At 39.0% G+C, this 19,292-nt stretch overlaps 1 protein-coding gene across 2 annotated transcripts in view; it reads left to right on the top strand.

Annotated features, from left to right (window-relative positions):
* The window catches only part of glra3 (glycine receptor, alpha 3), a 59,811-nt gene extending 40,876 nt beyond the window's left edge, over positions 1–18,935 (top strand). Inside the window, exons 6-10 of one of the 2 annotated variants that reach the window (XM_067498671.1) lie at positions 2,813–2,950; positions 3,452–3,666; positions 7,814–7,963; positions 8,645–8,773; positions 9,100–18,935. In XM_067498671.1, the coding sequence (XP_067354772.1) occupies positions 2,813–2,950; positions 3,452–3,666; positions 7,814–7,963; positions 8,645–8,773; positions 9,100–9,429 (962 nt within the window). In that variant the 3' untranslated portion in view covers positions 9,430–18,935. The remainder of the gene's footprint in view (positions 1–2,812; positions 2,951–3,451; positions 3,667–7,813; positions 7,964–8,644; positions 8,774–9,099) is intronic. The other variant, XM_067498670.1, reaches the window with a different exon arrangement.
* Positions 18,936–19,292: the final 357 nt, after the last annotated feature.

Below are 19,292 nucleotides of genomic sequence, written 5' to 3'. Positions count from 1 at the left end.
CCTTACTCTGTCCTTAACCTTCACAACTAATACCCAATCTTCTGGCTAAAATTTTACAATTTTCCATATGATCCATGATCGTTTTTACAAGATACTGTTGCTCCCTGACATTATCCTTTATGACAGTGTCTCCGTACAAACAACTTAGCCGCATCAAATATCCAAGCCTGTGCAGAAAGACTGGTTAAAGGACAAACAAAAGTCCCTTACTTTGCAGAGTTTAGTAAATGGTCTTGCACTGCCCTTATATAGCGCTTTTCTACCTATTGGCACTCAAAGCGCTTTACACTGCTTCTTATTCACTCATACACCAATGGTGGAGCTGCTAAGCAGCTGGCCAACACTCACCGGGAGCAACTAAGTTGGGGTTCAGTGTCTTGCTCAACGACACTTCGACATGTGACTGGAGGAAGTGGGGATTGAAACATTCGTGAGATTGGTTGACAACCACTCTACCTTCCTGCGCCACAAATATGATGTGAACACAACAGGGCAGATTGTTGATTATTTTTGTCAGCAAGGAAAAATCAGTATAGGCATCTTAAATGCTTAACAAAGAAAGAAGGTGCTCTTTTTAAACCTAATGCCACATTTGCCTAAAGGATGTTGATATGGTATGCTAATGTATTGCCTCCTCCTCTTCTAGTTTCTAAAAATCTATATATATTTATTGGAAACTGTTAATAAGTGAAGCAGCTTGTGACGGCTTTGTGACAATATGCTTCTGCCTGTGAACAGGCTTGAGTGACAGCACAAGTACTTGAATTGTTTAGAACAAGGCTAAAAGAAAAGCTCCTCAGATCCATGTTGTAGAATTTCAACGATTTAGGTCACACATAATCGATGAATAAGTTAACATTGCTCAGCCTATGCTCCACTACTTCATCGTAGTATTTGCACTGGCTTCTCATATGAGTTTGCCTTATCTGACTGATGTTTCTGCTTGGGTCTGTTTCTATACCCTCAGGGATTACAGTGTACTGCTATGCATTACTCTACTCACATCCTCCTCATTTCATGTGGAAACACTATTTAAGTTGATATATGGCCATATGTTTAACAGCAAACACAAAGTCATGTATAATAATTTGGTATTTTGGATTATGATGACTGAATCTTTCTTGCTTTCATGCTTTCATGCTCTGAGGCATGTCCTGGCTGCAGGGGACCGACAGCACTTGAACAAATTATTTGTCTTCATTGGTGGCTATATTCTGCTGCAGCCTTCTGACCAGAGGCATTACCATACATAGCTCCAGCTCTGTTTGCGTTTGGTGTATTGCTGCTCTCACTGATGTCACAGGAAACATAGTGACAAAGAGAGAAGGGGGACGCATGACTTAAAGCACATTTTACAGATAAAAATCCGCAGCAATTCATCATTAAACATGAACTATAGCTGTACTAACCTTAATCCGATGGTAAAGTGATGTGTAGAGGTAATCTCATTTGAATAATTCATATAATGATTTATGATTTTGATTTGATTAATTTATCTTTTTTTTACTAGAGTGAAGTAGTGGAATTTGAAATAATATTGCATCGAGTTGTTGCAGTTCGTGTGCCCAGTACCATGTTAAGTTCTCTGAGTTAATGGATAATGACATTGTTGCCGCTAGGTGCAATTGTACAACTTAAAAACAACCAGAGCAAAGCACAGACACTTGTTAAATGCTGGGGGCATAGTCTCTCCCACTTACTTCTTTCTGGCTTGCATATAGTGCTTACACGTTTTACACAGAGCCATAATACAAATATGAGTAAAACCTTTGTTATAGCAACAATGTGATCCAAATTACATTCCTATGCAGCTTAACTGTAATTATGATTATGTGTTAGTAGGGAACCGAATGCACTAGATGTATTATGCTCCAGTATCAATGTAACATATTTGTGAATGAACAAGGCACTGTATTGGGATGGGTGAGACTCCTGTAATAGTGATCATGTAAAAATAACCAACATGTCTTCTCTGTTAGGAGAGCCTTTCTCTAACCTTGATGAGAGTCTGAGCACGTCCTTACAAATATTTATTGACAAAGACAGAAGACATGGACAAACTGGAATTTGTACTGTAAAGATCAGACATCTTTACATTTTAGTTTAACGTCTAGGGACATTAGACAGAAATCAACATATTTGAAATTCCATTTGTGTTTTTCCGTAATTCCCAACATCTGCTTTTTGTGTTAACAGACAACATATTCTGGATGGAATTACAATCCCTACATAACTGTATTTGCATTGATAACATTGATTTTAGGACACCACATTCTGCAGTAGATTAACTGCACGCCTTTTAATGTGGCTTATAATATTTTGATGATTTTATGATATTGTATATATTATACATATGTACACTGGTTCCCATGCCACCAATGCCACCACCAGTCATACCCCTGGCAATATGCTGTAGCTGTGAGGAGTACTTTCTCTGTTTTCCTCTGACATGAGCACAACATTGATTGCATATTGAGACACAGGTTTTGTCCGAATGGTTTTCAGTGCAGCAGAAATGTGGCTGGGCCCTGATAGGCCCTAATGAGACTGCTTTTATATCAAAGATTTTAGATGGTATGCTGCCATAAAACAGCAGAATGTCTTTTTTCTAATACAGGAAAAAAACATGTCTGAGTTTTTGTTTTCAAATGCATTAAAAAACATTTTGAATAAATGAGAATAAGGAATCACAGCTGAGGCTGAGAATGATAGAAAATGTTAAAACTATAGTTTGATTTCTTGTTGGATTGAGTAAAATGTCCCCATGTCAGAGAATTGTTAAGGCTATGTCTTGTGGTTTGCTTTTTTTCAGTTGGTTACACCATGAACGACTTGATCTTTGAGTGGCAGGCGAATGGACCAGTTCAAGTGGCCGAAGGCCTCACGCTCCCACAGTTCATCCTCAAAGATGAATCAGACCTCAGATACTGCACTAAGCACTACAATACAGGTAACACACACACACATACACATACACTCATACTGCCTTAAGCATCGCGACACACGTAACATGTACACAGGGTGAAACGGTTGCCACATGTCATCCATCATGCTTAGTGCTGCTGGGAACAAGTGAAGAAAAACAACAGCTTCAAGAGGAAGCCACAAACAGACTGATATACAACCCAAAATTTGTAGCCATGCTTCTGTCTGTGACATTACCAGTATTTTTCTGAAGGGATGGATTTTGAGGACTGGCATAAAGTGAATGTCTTCTTTCATCTTGTTAGTTAATTGAGGCAGAAAATCTAAAGTCAGGCTGTGGGGTAAAGCCTGGGCAAAGTGCATTTGAAGCAAATGTAGAGTTCAAGTAAATCTAGCAAACAGAGCCTTATAAGATTGTAACTGTGTCCTGTATTTCCTGCTAAATGTTGCGTTTAAAAAAGAAATCATGTAATTAATTCATTAGTTAGTTTATATTTTTTCACTAAGCCTTTGCTTTCTGTTGCAGGTAAATTTACTTGTATTGAGGTCCGATTCCACCTGGAACGTCAGATGGGCTACTACCTGATCCAAATGTACATCCCCTCTCTGCTGATTGTCATTCTGTCCTGGGTCTCCTTTTGGATCAATATGGATGCGGCCCCAGCCAGAGTGGCACTGGGCATCACCACTGTGCTCACAATGACAACACAGAGCTCAGGTTCCAGGACTTCACTACCTAAGGTCAGTGTTTTTTCTCATGTAAAGTGAAAACCCCTCCTAAGGTCATGCTCTCTGTTTAGGAGATTGGATCCAGGAACTGAACTAGATGGAGTTTTCAGGATATTGCTTTTATCTTTGTAGACATCATATCTCTAACCAGAAAATGGAGTGGTACATTTCAGTAAGAAAGTAGTCAAAAGCTTTCACTGCTTTAATCCAAGGCTGCTAGATAGGCATGTGTCATATATTATTACATTAAGGGAGGCGTCTTAGAAATGCAATTGTTTTATGTGTGAATAAAATTACACATGACGCTTGCATATTCATAGGCTTTGAATATACAGAAAATATCTGTATGTAAATGGGTATATATGTATAAAGATTAGGCCACACATTGTTATAATTATGTTACATCATGCTGATGTATACAGGAAGTGTAGATTTGCATTGAATTGAGTCAGCTTTACGCTTCATCTGAGCCTGGTGTTTGGATATCGTTTCTATTTTGGTAAATGTACACATTTTGGCGGAGTAGCTGCAAGGAATTCCTCTTCATAAAGTGATCAGTGAATGCACACACAGATTGTCTTGATAATAAAGGGTTCAACTGAGAGGCACGGTACACATATATGAATATATTCACAACACATATTTAATATGCACAGACAATAACACAACACAGAGCCTGCGCGCGCACGTTTGTGTGTGTGTTGGTGGATGGTTTGCATGGATATTGAATACACACATCATGCATCTGCTAGGGCATTTGTGAGAAAGAGCTTGTGAGTCTTGTTCTGATATCTTGTATGCATGAGAGAAAATCCGACATAGAGCACTTTGTTGTATAACCCTTATTAGCACACCCATCACTCTCACACACATGCTATAAACATACACTTCAACAACATGACGGAAGCTGTGTGTGTTTGGGTTTAAAGGATTCTCATGTTTCCAGTGTTCAACAGAGCTTTGCACTCTAGTGTGCTACACATGTCTGAATAAGTCAGTCTTTCATAAAGGAATAAAACAACATCTTTTTGACACCACAGACTCCTTGGACATATTCACAGCTACACACCATATACAATAACAGCAGCATCACTACAACAGTGTCTCTAATGATTACTGGAAAATTTGTTCAACAAAAATCACCAGGAGCAACTAATTTGGGATGCTGTGTCTTGCTCAAAGACAATTTCACATGTGACATGAGGAGCCAGGAATTGAACTAACAAACCAGGGATTGGTGAACAACTACTTTTCTTCTAGGGAGAAGATTGATCCAGGACATTTCAAATCTCACCACTAGGAGAAAGTATGGTGTTGCTGGTAAAAATGTAATTTGTGTAGCTTAGAGCTAAGCTACACAAATTACATTTTTACCAGCAACACCATACTTTCTCAATACTGATGATGGGAAGGATGGAATTTACAGAATTGGTGAGTGGTGGTGCTCATCTACTGATCCCAGGGTTGTTGGTTCAATCCCTGCATTCTCCAGTCACATGTCGAATTGAGATACTGAACCCCAACTTAGTTGGTCCCGGCGAGTGTAGGACAGCTGAAGACAGATTGTGAGTGCAAAAGAGTGAATGAGAAGCAGTGTAAAGCGCTCTGGGTACCAATAAGGTGGAAAGGCGCCATTTACCATTCTGCTGTCATTCTGTGCATGTTGCTCGGTACATCAGTTATGTTTATTTCGTACTTTTTCAGCATATTCATTATTGTCTAGGATATTTCAAATGCTTCTGCAATGCTTCTGATATTTGCTAATATTAAAAATGGTTGGCTTTTATTTTTCCATAAAGTGGTTTTGGGTTTCATGGCACGAACTTAAATTAACCATAATCTAGACTTGTAGGGTAAAGATAACAAGCTCTTGATTGCTTTTCACTTGTGTTTAGTTTCAGTCACATGTGTTTTCACACACCTCTTGTTATGCTAATGCTTAAGAGGACACAGTAACTAAAGCCCCTACCTCCTATAAGTTCCTGAGACTTACAGGGGGGGAAGCAGCCCATACATTTGTGTCTGCACGGTCTGTCTGCAGCCCCAGTGCAACAAATGCACATATTAAAGTTTATTTTAACATTCGTGATGCTGTTCATGTGAAGAACTCACACATACCATTTTATTTCTTCAAACACACCAAACAAAGAAAGTATAATTGAACCTTTAGTACTACCTCTTGAGGAGTGCTGAAAACTTCTCGAACTTCCAGCTCACCAGGTTTCTACAGTGGAAATCAACCTATTGATGCTCTGTGGTTTTCATGTTGATTTAGTCTATTTAAAAACAAACTCAATCTTTAAAATGTCTTACTACTGCCAATAATAGACGGAAATGTGCCATACACACAACACAAATACAGCACAAACAGACCAAAACACACACACACGCACGCACAAAAACATTATAATTATAACTGAATAATAGTAATTTGACCTGCTGCTTCTGCACTAGATGCCTCTGCCACATCTATCTTCATTACAGATATATCTTCCCAACCCACTGTCCTAAAAAATACTTTCCTATACAGTTAAACTGCAAATGCAATTACGTTTTGAGTGAACATAATGAGTAATTGAGTGTGCTAATGCAACGTATTTTGTGAATTACTGAAACTATACCTTTACTAACAGAAAGAACTGCAAGGTGGTTATTTGCTAATAACCTATTTAAAGATTTGGATTTCCACCAATGGCAATCATTATTCACATTCGAAAAAAAAAGAGACAGTGAGAGAAAAGAGAGAGAAAGACTTTGAAGATCAGAGCAGTGCATGCAGCTGTTCAATGATTAAGATTCTACCAAAGATCAGGGGGGGGGGGGTCTTGGATAATAATGCATGGGACTAACTGGGGAGCAGTGTCTAATAGCTGCCTGTGCTACTCAACGAAGTTGCCTAGGTTGCCTATCTCTGTTATCTTTTTTTAACTTGGGTTTAACCATGGGTTTAATTGTCTAATGCTACACAACCTTGACAAGAGTATTGTGCTTTTGAAACTATCTTGAGCTACTTTTACACCATGCATCCTTGACAATTTGTGTTTGGCTGTGGCTTGTGCCCCAAGAGTGACCTTTGACGGCGAGTGAGTTATTGGTTTTCACACTGGCTCATTCAACAGTTTTCTATATCTCTGGTTGGCCCCTCTGTGTGGTCTTTGTAAACAAAGTGTTATGAATGCATGGATGAACAGCCTAAATGCAAGTTTCAGTTGAGGTACATATGAAACTCAACAGCACATGTTAGACCCCTTGAGTAGACATTATATAAGTTTGCCTGCTCTGGCATCTGTCAAGCAAAGCATACAGTTATGGCTGCAGCAAGTGCTGTCTGATAAATGTACCTCACTGTGAATGCAGCAATATGCAAGAGGAGATAACCAAATGTTGTTGCTTTACAGACATTACAATAATACACTACAACACACTCACTAAGCAAAAAAAGTTCAGAGAATAAATTTCCACTTAACAGAAAGACTGTTCAAACAAATTCCAAATCAAGGCAAAGGTGTTATGGGTGTGTTCACTGATTGTTTTGCAAATGTTATGACTGCAGGCATCAGCATATACTTGGAAAGCCAGACACAATGTGGAGGAGAATACATCGTTTTTTTTTGGAAGGAAGGCATAATGAGGCATAATGATGTGGCACTGTGCGTTTCTCACACATATTAGAAACACATGTTAATTTCCTGCTTTGTTATGGCCAGAGTTATAATTTAAGGAAGAGGAGATGTTGTGATGATATGCACCTACTGATGCGCCTACTTCTGAGAGTAATGTATGTACATGATGTCCATTTAGTGAGGTTTCTATGTCCAAACCAAACAAATATTACACACCCCTGGCATTTTGTACCCTAGGCAACAGTCTGTGTTGCCTTTGCCATGGACTGAGCCTGTTTTTATATTTTCAACTTTTTAGGTGAAACCTTTTTATTTACCTTATTGAGTTTTCAGTTGACCAAATGATATGTTTTTCTAATAAGTTGTTCAGTTTATGAGTGGTAGTTTATTTTATTTTATTTTGTTTGTTTGTTTTTTAAGTACTGGCATATATAAATATTTACCACTTACTTGACTGAAGTGTGGGAGTGTCTGCACCAATCTAATTTTTGATGGGGTTCTGCAAATACACAGGAAGTGTATGTGTGTGCTTACAGGTCTCTTATGTCAAGGCCATAGACATCTGGATGGCAGTGTGTCTACTCTTCGTCTTCTCAGCATTGTTGGAGTACGCAGCTGTGAACTTTGTTTCAAGGCAACATAAAGAGCTACTGCGATTCAGACGCCATCACAAGAACAAAAGCAAGGTACAGAAACATCTTATGGTGAACAATGATGAGTCAAACGCCTCTGCTACCCACACTGGTTTTTTGCTGCCACCTTGTGGTAATATGCTGCTATTGCAAAGTGTTGATCAAAGGAACAGAATGAGGTGAGAAGATGAAAGCAGGGGGTGAAAACAAAGCAACATGTTGGTGAATCTGAATGAGCATTTTTTACCACCTGCTTTATTAATGCATGATAAATGCATGACTGTTTTATGGATCGTGCATTGACAATATTCAATGCACGATTTTTTAAATCAGATGGAATGCATGTAGATTTGTACATAATGTAACACTCAAAAAAAACAAAAAGGCTTATTCAAGCTTCAGAAATATTAAACTTCCTATTAAAAATGTATTATAAAATTAATACAACTGAACACTGTAGCAAAGTAATATTATCATGCTGTGCGTTACGTGTTGTGCTTTCAACATGCATTTCTTAATATGGTTTGTACGTCAGGCTGTAAAGGAAGCGGAATTGCTTTGAATGAAAATGCTATCAGGCAAATTAAATGTACCTGATAGCATTTTCATTTCAACATTTAACATGTACATTAGCTGAATAAATTAGTTTCCCAGCCCTTTGTTCCTATAATTTCTTTCCTTTTGGTTTTGCTTTCTGTCTTTCTGATTATTGTTGTGCATGCACTTGACCAGTAGAACAGTGGAGGTGCAGTTGATCCAGGGGAGCTAGCTAAGTCCTTCCATCAGGTTAACAATGACAACGGCCTCAAACCATCAGACCCTCTGTATGGGTCTATGGCCAGCATGTACAGCAGCAGCCACAGGGTAATTACACAGTGCATTTGTGTTTGTGTGTGCGTGTATGTTTCACTTGCATGAGCCAACCAGTCTAATGGTGTTAATGTGCTTAGAAAAAAGCTTGAATATGTTTTACCTCTGACATGAGCATAGAGACTAAATAATACACATGAAGACCTCTGAAGTAAGTACTGTATATCTATGAAAGACGGGTCCAGGGAAATTAAGTCATGTGCCTTGCTCAAGGGCCCATCAGAGGCACAGGCAGGAAGTTAAGAGAATAATAAGTGTCCTATCTCTCCCATCTGCTCTGTAACCCCTCCTAACTCCCCACCCCTTTGTCTCTACAATAGGAAGGGGAAGTACATGAGAGCAGGTTGACCTCCGCAGTTGCTGTGACCTCCACTCCCAGCAACAGCAAGGACTCGAAGGCCAGCTCCAACAATGCTGTTACTGTTCTAAACACCCCAGGAGTCCAGGCAAACACTGCCCAGAATCCACCTGGAGCAGCAGCATGTGGAGGGGGGAAAAGCACTGAGGAGATGAGAAAGTTATTCATCGACCGAGCCAAAAAGATTGACACTGTTTCGAGGGCCGGCTTCCCTTTGGCCTTCCTCTTTTTCAATATTTTCTACTGGGTCCTTTATAAGATACTACGACATGAAGACGTACATAAGCCGTAGAGAAGGAAGTAGCCTAGCTTATTCATATATAGCACGTGAACAAACATACACACATTCCAGCCCCATCCTGTAACCTGGTGCTCATCAGTATCTCGCAAAACCTTCAGGATGATTTTGCAAAAATGTCCTGGCTCAGCTGACACAATTACAAAAACACTTTTAACATAAAAATCATAATGAAAATAATACACTTATAAATGAACAAGTGATGAAATAAGAAGCATTTAGGGATAAGTAGAAAATGACAGAATATCTGGTCACAACTGCTGGTTTTTAAATTACATACGTATGAGAATGATGTCAACCATGTCCAATCAGCATATTACATATTACTGTGAGAGAAAAAAAATCAAAATCTGTCAAAGCAGAGGATTTTAATCACGTTTTCTGTGTGAAACAGAGTGATGATTAACACGTACTTAACCCCAATGATGTCTCAGTGGATGGGAATGAGGAAGAGTGGACTTTAGTTCCTGTCAAGTTTGGGAGACTCATCCTGGTCACCTGAACTCTAATATGAGAAGTTTAACGTCAAGCTCCCTGTCACAGTTTCAGATTACCCAGTGTGTAGTCATCCTGTAGTCACGTAGTCAGGTGTGGGCCTGGCCTCTGTTTTACCCACTGTAGGTGGGGCTCTGTTTCACCGAACAAATGCATATTGACAGATTAATGAGTCAGTCTCTGTGAGCAGGTATCAGTGAGTGAATTTTGCTGTTACGCTCACATCACCTAGAAGCATCATTATATTATAATCATAGCAATAATATTAACTAAAATTATTTAGACAGTATTCTCAGGTTATGAGTTGTAATAGACACATGCGGAGAATAACACGTATTATTTTGTAGTGCCACTAGTACAAAAGATAATCTATTGAAATAACAAATCACAGAGTGGAAAATTTTCTTAATGAAATGGTAAAATATCTATATTTACATAATACTACTACTATGACTGTTTACAATGATAAATGAACAATAAGTGTCAGTAACAGTGGGTTTGAGTATTTACAATGAAATGATGAGAGACAATATAAACATCAGACAGAATGTTACCTCTTATTTATTTGTCATGGGTTTGTTATTAGTGGCTGACACCCTGCTTATACACTGATGGATCAACAGAGAGGTAAAGTGTTTATTTTGTACTGTACGCCGTCAAGATTACAACATACTAATCCTGACACTAAGATGACTTGCAGTTAAAAAAAGAGTGGTCCAACCCATAAACACATGGTTAGTCACCTGCAACTGTTCCACTAGTAAACATGGTGAAATCAGGTCATGATAACAATGCCCCACAGAGCATAAAGGTGATATATGATAAACATATTTCACCACACTAAGAGCCTGTTGGGTCATAAAATATCTTGTGTGTCTGGACTGAAGGAACCCCTTCCTTTAAATTCACGTTCATTTGTGCATATTCTGACCAAATCTTCAGCTCATTAGAACATGAATTTAACTTTAAATCCTTATGCTGGCTTCTGTCTACCACAAATGGTTACTGTTATATCTCAGCTCTTATCCACCACTTTTCAATTCATTTTCAAGACTTTAAACACTGTGACAAGAGACCACAAAAAACCTGAAAAAGCACAGACAGCAAACCGCAGCTGCTCTACAACTATAGATACAAAAAGAGAGCATCCAGAAAAGACGGACCTAAGATGGACAGACCACACATACCACACACAGTTTCATTCACGTTTGTCTTACAGCTCAGCTACTGGTGTTTGGCCCCTTCACTTATAACCCCACTGCACACTGTCACACAGTCACTAGAACACACACTGTCCATGCCTGTCAGACTGGTCTATTTTCATGGACACTACTGAAACTCCACTGGTTACTTGTTTGCACTATGTCTAATGCCACAGCTCCTGTGGTACTTTTCCGTCCATGCTAATGAAACCACAAAGGTTCTTCCTGACTCCAGCTTTTGGGATTTTGTTTGGAAGAAGAGATGCCAAAGACTATTTAAACAATGAACTATAGCTAATATGTTCTCTACTTGTTCAGAGACATGGAACAGTCACATAGAAAGCTTAATGTTCCTTGTTTTGTGTCTCAGAGCAGTCCTACAGTAAGTCCAGATTACACTCAGATGCTACTCATAAGTATTTGTTTTTTTGAATAACCCTTTTGATGGATGGGGATTTCACATGAAACGGAACACATTACACATGAAAAATGTGTTATCTGTAGCAGGGATTTAAGCAGGGACCAATAATTAGAGACATTGTATTAAAGACATTTGCAGACACAATAAGTAATGACAGTTTTGAAAAAGACATTGTTAAACTGTAAATCAATTTTCTATTGGCCACAGTATGTTGTTTTATTCATTTATCTAACCTTTATTTTTTTCAGGGGGTTTCCTCTGAGAGGTCACCTCTGTTTTACAGGAACAGCCTGTCATTCACATCATTACTCACATTGACATCTGGAAGCTGCCCAGAAAAACCACAGCCTGACCTACTGATCCTTAAGCAGGTCTACTGGAGCTGATGGGGTTAAGGGTCTCGCTCAAGAGCTCCTGAACCTTAGAGCAGACCGTTCCATGGAATTTCATTGTGTTTTCTAGGAAACAACTTGGCTCCAACTTCAATTCCTGTCAGCTCTCAGTCTGTTGCTGTTTGACACAGTGGATTATTGCATGCTCGGTGTTCTTGAAGAGAGTGCTTTTAACCTATGTGCCACACACTGAGGTTTTAGCCTATCTCCTCCAAATGATAGCTTATTTCCTGCCAAACCTTTCTCGTGCTGTAGTGTTTTCCTTTTGTCAGTTCAGAATGTCCTTCAGTGGATGGCTAAACTTCTAATGTTTCTCTTTCACAAATTAAGCATTTCTCTTTTGCACCATTCTCATCTGCATGAAATACCAAACAGCCTTGTGTCGGGTTTTTGTTCTGTGTCTGATCAGCTGCACCTAAGCCTCAGATATTTCAATGTTCTCAGGTTGAATGGGGCTTCATAGACCTGTGTCGTCCTATAAATGAAAGGTGTTTCCTTTCAGTCTTCATGGAGCCACACATAATCCGATTTATACGGTTTAGTGGTTTAGTCGAGTTGGTGTATGACTTAATGTGAAACTGTTTAAAGGAGAGTTACCCAGTTTACAGAGGTTTTAGAGCGAGTACACTAAATGTGACCAAACGTGCAAATAAGATTCTGTAAGACAATCACCTTTGACATTCAGAGGCTGCAAGTGATCTGCAGAGTTTCTTGGGTGGATTTTCAGTTAGCTTGTAAAATTGTCTTTCCATGCAGCCGTTGTGCACCACCACTGTTAACACCACTTTTTCTGCTCAGAAATATCTGCATGGCTCTAATGAAAACCGCTTGCTGCATCCATTTGTCAAGACAACGCAAGTGAGTCAATATACAAGAAATAAATATGTTTTCCTACTTTTTACTAGGAGGATATTGTATAATATATGTGAACATTTTGAATTCCACTGCTGGTCAAACTTCATATCTGCTGATGTGCTTTGATTTTTTAAAGAACATTACTGATTGAAACATTCTAAAGACGATGTATGTAATATGGAATTCATATACATAGCATGTGTTCGTAACACTTTCCAAAACTGTGCTGTGTGTTATATGAAAGCCAACTTTTCTGAAATGGGAAATGTGCTTTAAAGAGCACATCTTAAAAATCTGGACTGAACTGATATACAACAGCTTCTGTGTCAAATGTGTTTGAAGGTGATTTTCATAATGTAAAAAAAAAAGAAAAGAAATGCTAGTCAGTGGATTCCTGAAAGTAAAACTTCTCAAAATCTCAAATCTGTGTTGAAATGGTTGGCAGAATGGTCTGTATCGCTCCAGTAAAGAAAGATTCTACACTCACACCGGTGTTTTCCGGACTAAGGCTCCCCTCAGAAATCTACAGGCATGTACAGACAGGACCTGATGAACATCTCCCTTACTCTCATGTTGACTATGTTGCACCTGTTTATAGGGCGAAACCTCACACCGCTGTCATTCTGATACGTGTGTGTGTGTGCAGTTTATTTTTCCCAGAACAGAAGCTCATTAGACTATGAGATGATGTAATCAACCAGAAGAAGTGAAAAAAAAGAAGTGTGGGTGGCTGTGTGCACGCTTTCTACTTGGGGCCTTTTGCTCATTGACTCGTGTTACAGCTTTTCGATGCTTGTTGATGGCATAACCTCACCAACAAAACTCTGGTCAGATTTCAGTAGCCTGGGGAGTATACAGTAGAGTGAGGATATGTACTCCTCAGTGTGGCTGCAACCTTAATGTCAGTTTGTAGCATAATTATGGTAAAAACTAATTGAACTGTAGGGTCATGACATTTCATGAGTAAGATTTTGTACCTCTGTAGAAAGTGGCTTTATGCAGTGTTTGATCTGTTACTAAAACACTTATTTTTTTCAGTGCAAAGTGTAAATAGAGAATTATGCATGACGCCATTTGCAGTTGTAACATGGCGCTTTACTAACCACTGCTGCAATTTGAGCTCCATCTCCATCATTATCCTGCCATGTGGTTTCAAACCTTAATTCATTGTTCAAACAATTGCTCATATTCTATTAGAAACAACCCAGGCCATTCTGGGAGCACATCCTTTAAATACTGTGTTCTTGGATTAAGCCTTAATCAGAAGTCACTGTTGTGCTCACTTTTGTTGCATTAAGGAAGTTTGGGGCCTGTATGTTCAATTAAGCCATCCAACCTCTTTGTTTTTAATTTGACCTATGATAAAATTCCCTCCATGTCAACTTAAAATGATTTTCAATGTATGTGAGTCTGGACGAGTTTGTGGCAAATGCAATATAAAAGCTAGTTGTACATTTCTGTGGCTCTATGGCTGTATTGTTAATATTTATTTACTATGTATCAGTCACATAATTTGATGGGCTTAATTTTTGAATCAGAGGGTTTTCCAACATGTCTTGCCTTTTGTTGCTGTTTTCACAAAGTCACTGTCTCTTGCTGAGTGGCATAACTGAGTCCTGCAGCTTTTCAGCCTAAAGCCTCAGAGGTGTTGGGTGTCGTGTGTCACGTCTGCCGCAGGATTTTCTAAAGCCTGGGTGTAGAAACTGTAAGCTGCCCACAGTAAACCTAAAAACTCTTCAGTGTTTTATCTGAGCCTTCAGACATTGGTAAATGAAGAAACTTAAAGTGCGTTGGCTTTCTATTTTGTTGGTTTGTGGAGAAAATTGTGTTGTGTTCATATCACAGTTCAATATCGTAAAAACTCAATGGGACAGTCTGTCCTGGGAGCCCCTAATGAAGCTGACTCCAGGTACTGAGTCATTGCTGAGCTGTTTTTTTTTGTATTTTGTATAGTTGGACTATTTTCATATATAAGGTTTTATTTAATCAAACAGAGATCAGTGCTAAGATTTTTGTTTACAAAATGTCACATTAGTCCACTTTTCTGTTCTGCTTCGTCTTCCCTCTGACTGAATTCTCACATCTTTCAAAACACAACAAATATAGACTGAGCAGACTCTCTGTCATGATCTTATCTGGTGAAGAGTTGAGAGCACACACACTATTTTTTGCAAAGTATAATGTGCATAGTTTATAGTGTTACAATTAATCAAAAATAAATAAAATAAACGTAGTCAATTCATAATTTTAGTTGTATTCTCTTGTCTTAGTATTCTGCCTTATCTGGAGGTTGAGTCTTGTCAACTTGACTTGGAAACATTTCACTATTCATCCAAGTAGCTTCTTCAGTCCAGCAGAGTTTCCAACAAAAAAGAAAAAAGTCCAGCTGACATGACATTGCCAAAGTATTCTGCCCTGTTTAAAGGTACAGGCCAGTGGAACACTTGGGACACTACATTGCTAAGAAGTAGCAGATGTTGGAAAAGCTACTAAAAAAAGTAACTACTAATGTATTTTCCAAATACTATTGAGGTTTGATTTTTCCAGGTACAATCATTTTTTCCCCTATTCTTCCCATCACCATCAAATTTGAATCATTTAAACAGCCTTTAAGCCAAAGAAAATATACGTGGGTAATTCATTCCAACCCCTGTAACAGGAACAGGTAAACAGACCACATAGATCACAAGATGGCACCCACATCCCTAAACAGTAAACACAGAGTGACGTCACTTCATATTTTCTATAGTACATGCTAAGGAAAATGAGGGACATTTGAGTCCAGCTATGTAGGTCTACGTTCCTGTGGCTGGGGTGCAGGATTGCCAACATGAAATACATGCTAAGGTAAATTTATGTAAATTTGAATTAGGCTTAGAACAAAAAGTCCTTTATTTCTAATTACTGACTTTCTCTGTCTTGCTTCAGAGATTTTAGCATCTTTATGGACACATTTGTTATTTTATTTAAGAATTACAGCTAATAAACTGCCCTGCAGAAGTATTTATACTGCTTTTTCCACATTTTGTCACATTATAACCACATACGTAAATGTGTAAGTTTTTGACATTTTATATGATATAACAACACAAAGTGGCACATAATTGTGAAGTGAAAGCAGAACGGTAAATGGTTTTCAAATTGTTTTACAGATAAAGTCCCCTTTACTCTGTTATCAAATTCAATGGAACTAATTGCCTTTGGACATCACCTAATTAGTAAATAGTCTACCTTTGTGTAATTTAATGTCAGTATAAATATAGCTATAATGTGTAGCCCTCAGAGGTTTGTTAGAGAACATTAGTGAACAATCAGCATCATGAAGTCCAAGAAACCCACCAGATGGTTCAGGAATGAAGTCTGGAGATGTTTAAAGTAGGATTAGGTTATAAAAAATATCCCAAGTTTTGAACATTTCATGGGGCACTGTACAATCTATCATCCGAAAATGGAAAGAGTATGGCACAACTGCAAACCTACCAAGACATGGACAGCATTAATCAGAAAAACAGCGAAGAGGCCTATGGTAACTCTGGAGGAGCTGCAGAGATCCAAAGCTCAGGTGGAACAATCTGTCCGTAGGAAACCTATTAGTCATGCACTCTACAAATCTGGCCTTTATGTAAGAGTGGCAAGAACAAAGCCATTGTTGAAAGAAAGTCATAAGAAGTCACAGCAAACATGTGGAAAAAGGTGCTCTGTTCAGATGTAACTTTTTGGCTTAAATAAAAAAAAACGCTATGCGCCACTGAAACCTAACACTGCACATTACTCTGAACACACCATCCCGACTGTGAAACATGTTGTGGGGATGCTTTTCCTAAGCAAGGAGAGTTGGTGACAGTGTATGGGAAAATGGATGGAGCCAAATAAAGGACAATCTTAGAAGAAAACCTGTTAGAATCTGCAAAAGGCTTGAGACTAGGACGGAGGTTTACCTTCCAGCAGGGCAACGACCATAAACATACACCCAGGGCTACAATGGAATGGTTTAGATCCAAGCATATTCATGTGTTGAATGGCCCAGTCAAAGTCCAGACCTAAATCCTAAATTTCACTATTTAGATGTGCAAAGCTGGTAGAGACATACCCCAAAAGACTTGCAGCTGTAATTGTAGCAAAAGTTGGTTTTACAAAGTACTGACCCAGGGGGTTTGAATACAAATGCACGCCACACTTTTTATTTGTAAATAATTATTTGTAAAACAATGTAAAAACCATTTATCATTTTCATTCCACTTAACAATTATTTGCCACATTGGTCTATTACATAAAATACCAATTAAATGTATTTACATTTGTGGTGGTAATATGACAAAATGTGGAAAAGTTCAAGCGATATCTAATATTTTTGCAAGGCACTGTATGATCATATGCTCAAGTCCAATTTTATTTTTTCACTTGAACTTTCCTTGTTGATGACTCATGTTCATTCCTGTTAGTCACATGTATACAACACTGCAATGGGCCTAAACTGACATACATGCACAAATGTAACTAAAATCTAAGTTGCATGCTTACAATAACATCATTTGACAGTCACTGTCCAACATCTGTTTGGGCAGACTGTTAAATACAGACATTGGACATGCCTGGGTTACTGTACTGTATAAACACCTTCAGGACAGAGGTTGAACAAAAACAAACACTTGTGTCCAACACTTCCTATTCTTGCTCTGTTTGCTACCTCTAGATCCACCTCACATAGTTCCCAGCCTGTGTCCATTCCTGAGTCAGCTGACACCCAGAATGTTTCTGTTTCTGTCCCTGGGTTGGCCAATGCCCAGCCCCTCCTGGTGCCTTTTTCCAATTTGGATGATGCCCCACCTGTTCCCAAGCTTGTTCCTGAATTGGCCAATATGCCCCGCCTGTCCCCGAGCCCGTTCCTGAGTCAGCCGATCCCACGCCTGTTACTATGCCTGGTCCTGACTCAGCCGATACCAAGTATGTTTCTGAGCCTGTTTATGAGTCGGCCAATGTCCAAATTTAAAAGCCAGTCATTCCAGCTTGTGGCTCCTATGGTTCCAATCATCTTACATCTGTTCCTGGCCTCCCATCGGTTCAAAAACTCCATTGCCACTAAGTCTGTTCCTGTCTTGTGGGGAATTCCCATTGCACCATAACCATGTCATGGCCAGCTGCACCATCAGCCTTCAGTAGAGATTCCGTCTACATTGACCGGCCTCCACCCCTGCTATATCAAATAGTGGATACTATATTACACCGCCGAGTTTAGCTTTGATTTGAGCAGCTCGTAAATACAGAAAGATCTTTAAGAAATATATAATTTAACACACAGTGACGAAAGTTTCCGCCATCTATTTGGAAAAGGACCACCAGGGCCTTTAAAAGTATCATTTCCACTAATCAGACAAACCTGAATTTGACTTCAGTGTTTTAACTTCCAAGGCAGTGGAGCTGCCTGCTTTGCTAAACGGGTTCATTTTAAATCCAAAACTGCGATATTTTGCTTTAATATGACTGTTTTTTACTTAAAATAGGCTTTTGTTTGAATGCAGGAAGTAAATTAAAAAGTTAAACTGTTTTTTAAGAAATTTTTCTTAAATATAACAAGTGCAATTATTTTGTTAAACCAGCCATACATTCAAGTGTAAACACATTATTGACAAGTTCTTTCACACTATATATAACTAGGCTAACACTAACATGAACTTGTCATTTGAGCTTGTACTTTCGTTCCCTGTTTGAAGAGCAAGCTACTGACGGTGCGGTTCAATGCCACACTTGTCACACCACGTCTTTTTGCTGAGATGAACTTTAGTCAGCTCTGCAACATGTCTCCATGGGTAAACTTAAACAGTCCAACTCAATAATGAAGTGGAGGCTCAGTCAGACTCGTTATTCCTCTTTCCTATTTCCTCCTCTTCCACTCCTCCCAACAACATCAGCTGTCCTACCGATACTTAGGCCAAGTTGTAAATCCACTTCTCTCCACACTTTTTACAGTTGTCCTTTAAGCACTGTTTGGTTCAATCCTCCTTCACCTCAGCTTCCTCCCACTCACTGGGACAGTATTGCACAGGCCCACCAATACACTCCTCAGTCTGCTCCATCTACATCACCTACATTGTCTCTCGTCCCTCTACTGTCCACCTGTCTTTATCTTCCCTCAGGTCATTGGTCGCTACATCAGTCTTTGTTTTCCAACCACCAGTGTTCAGACGTTATCAGGGAAATATCCTCATTCTCATCTCCCTTAGTCCCCTTTTGCTCATAGAGTCGTCATTTATCCAAATTGACTCTTTTTGAATCTTTGATCCCCTGATCACCATGGAATACTAATTCTCTTTTCTCGCATTTTCCCCTGCATGTGTGTCTTCCCCTGATTGAAAAAGAATTTGTCCTCCAGGTGGCTGTGGTTGACCTGAATAAGATCTGCTGTGAACAGTGCAAAACTAGAGTTTAGATTTTGCCATTACAGCCCATGACACCAGCATGACAAGGGATTTGGGCCATCATGAAACAGTTGAA

The sequence above is a fragment of the Channa argus genome, chromosome 3 (genome assembly GCF_033026475.1).
Source record: "Channa argus isolate prfri chromosome 3, Channa argus male v1.0, whole genome shotgun sequence".
Taxonomy (NCBI): Eukaryota; Metazoa; Chordata; class Actinopteri; order Anabantiformes; family Channidae; genus Channa; species Channa argus.
Note: the sequence above shows the minus strand (reverse complement) of the source record. Positions and strands in the feature narration are given on the sequence as shown.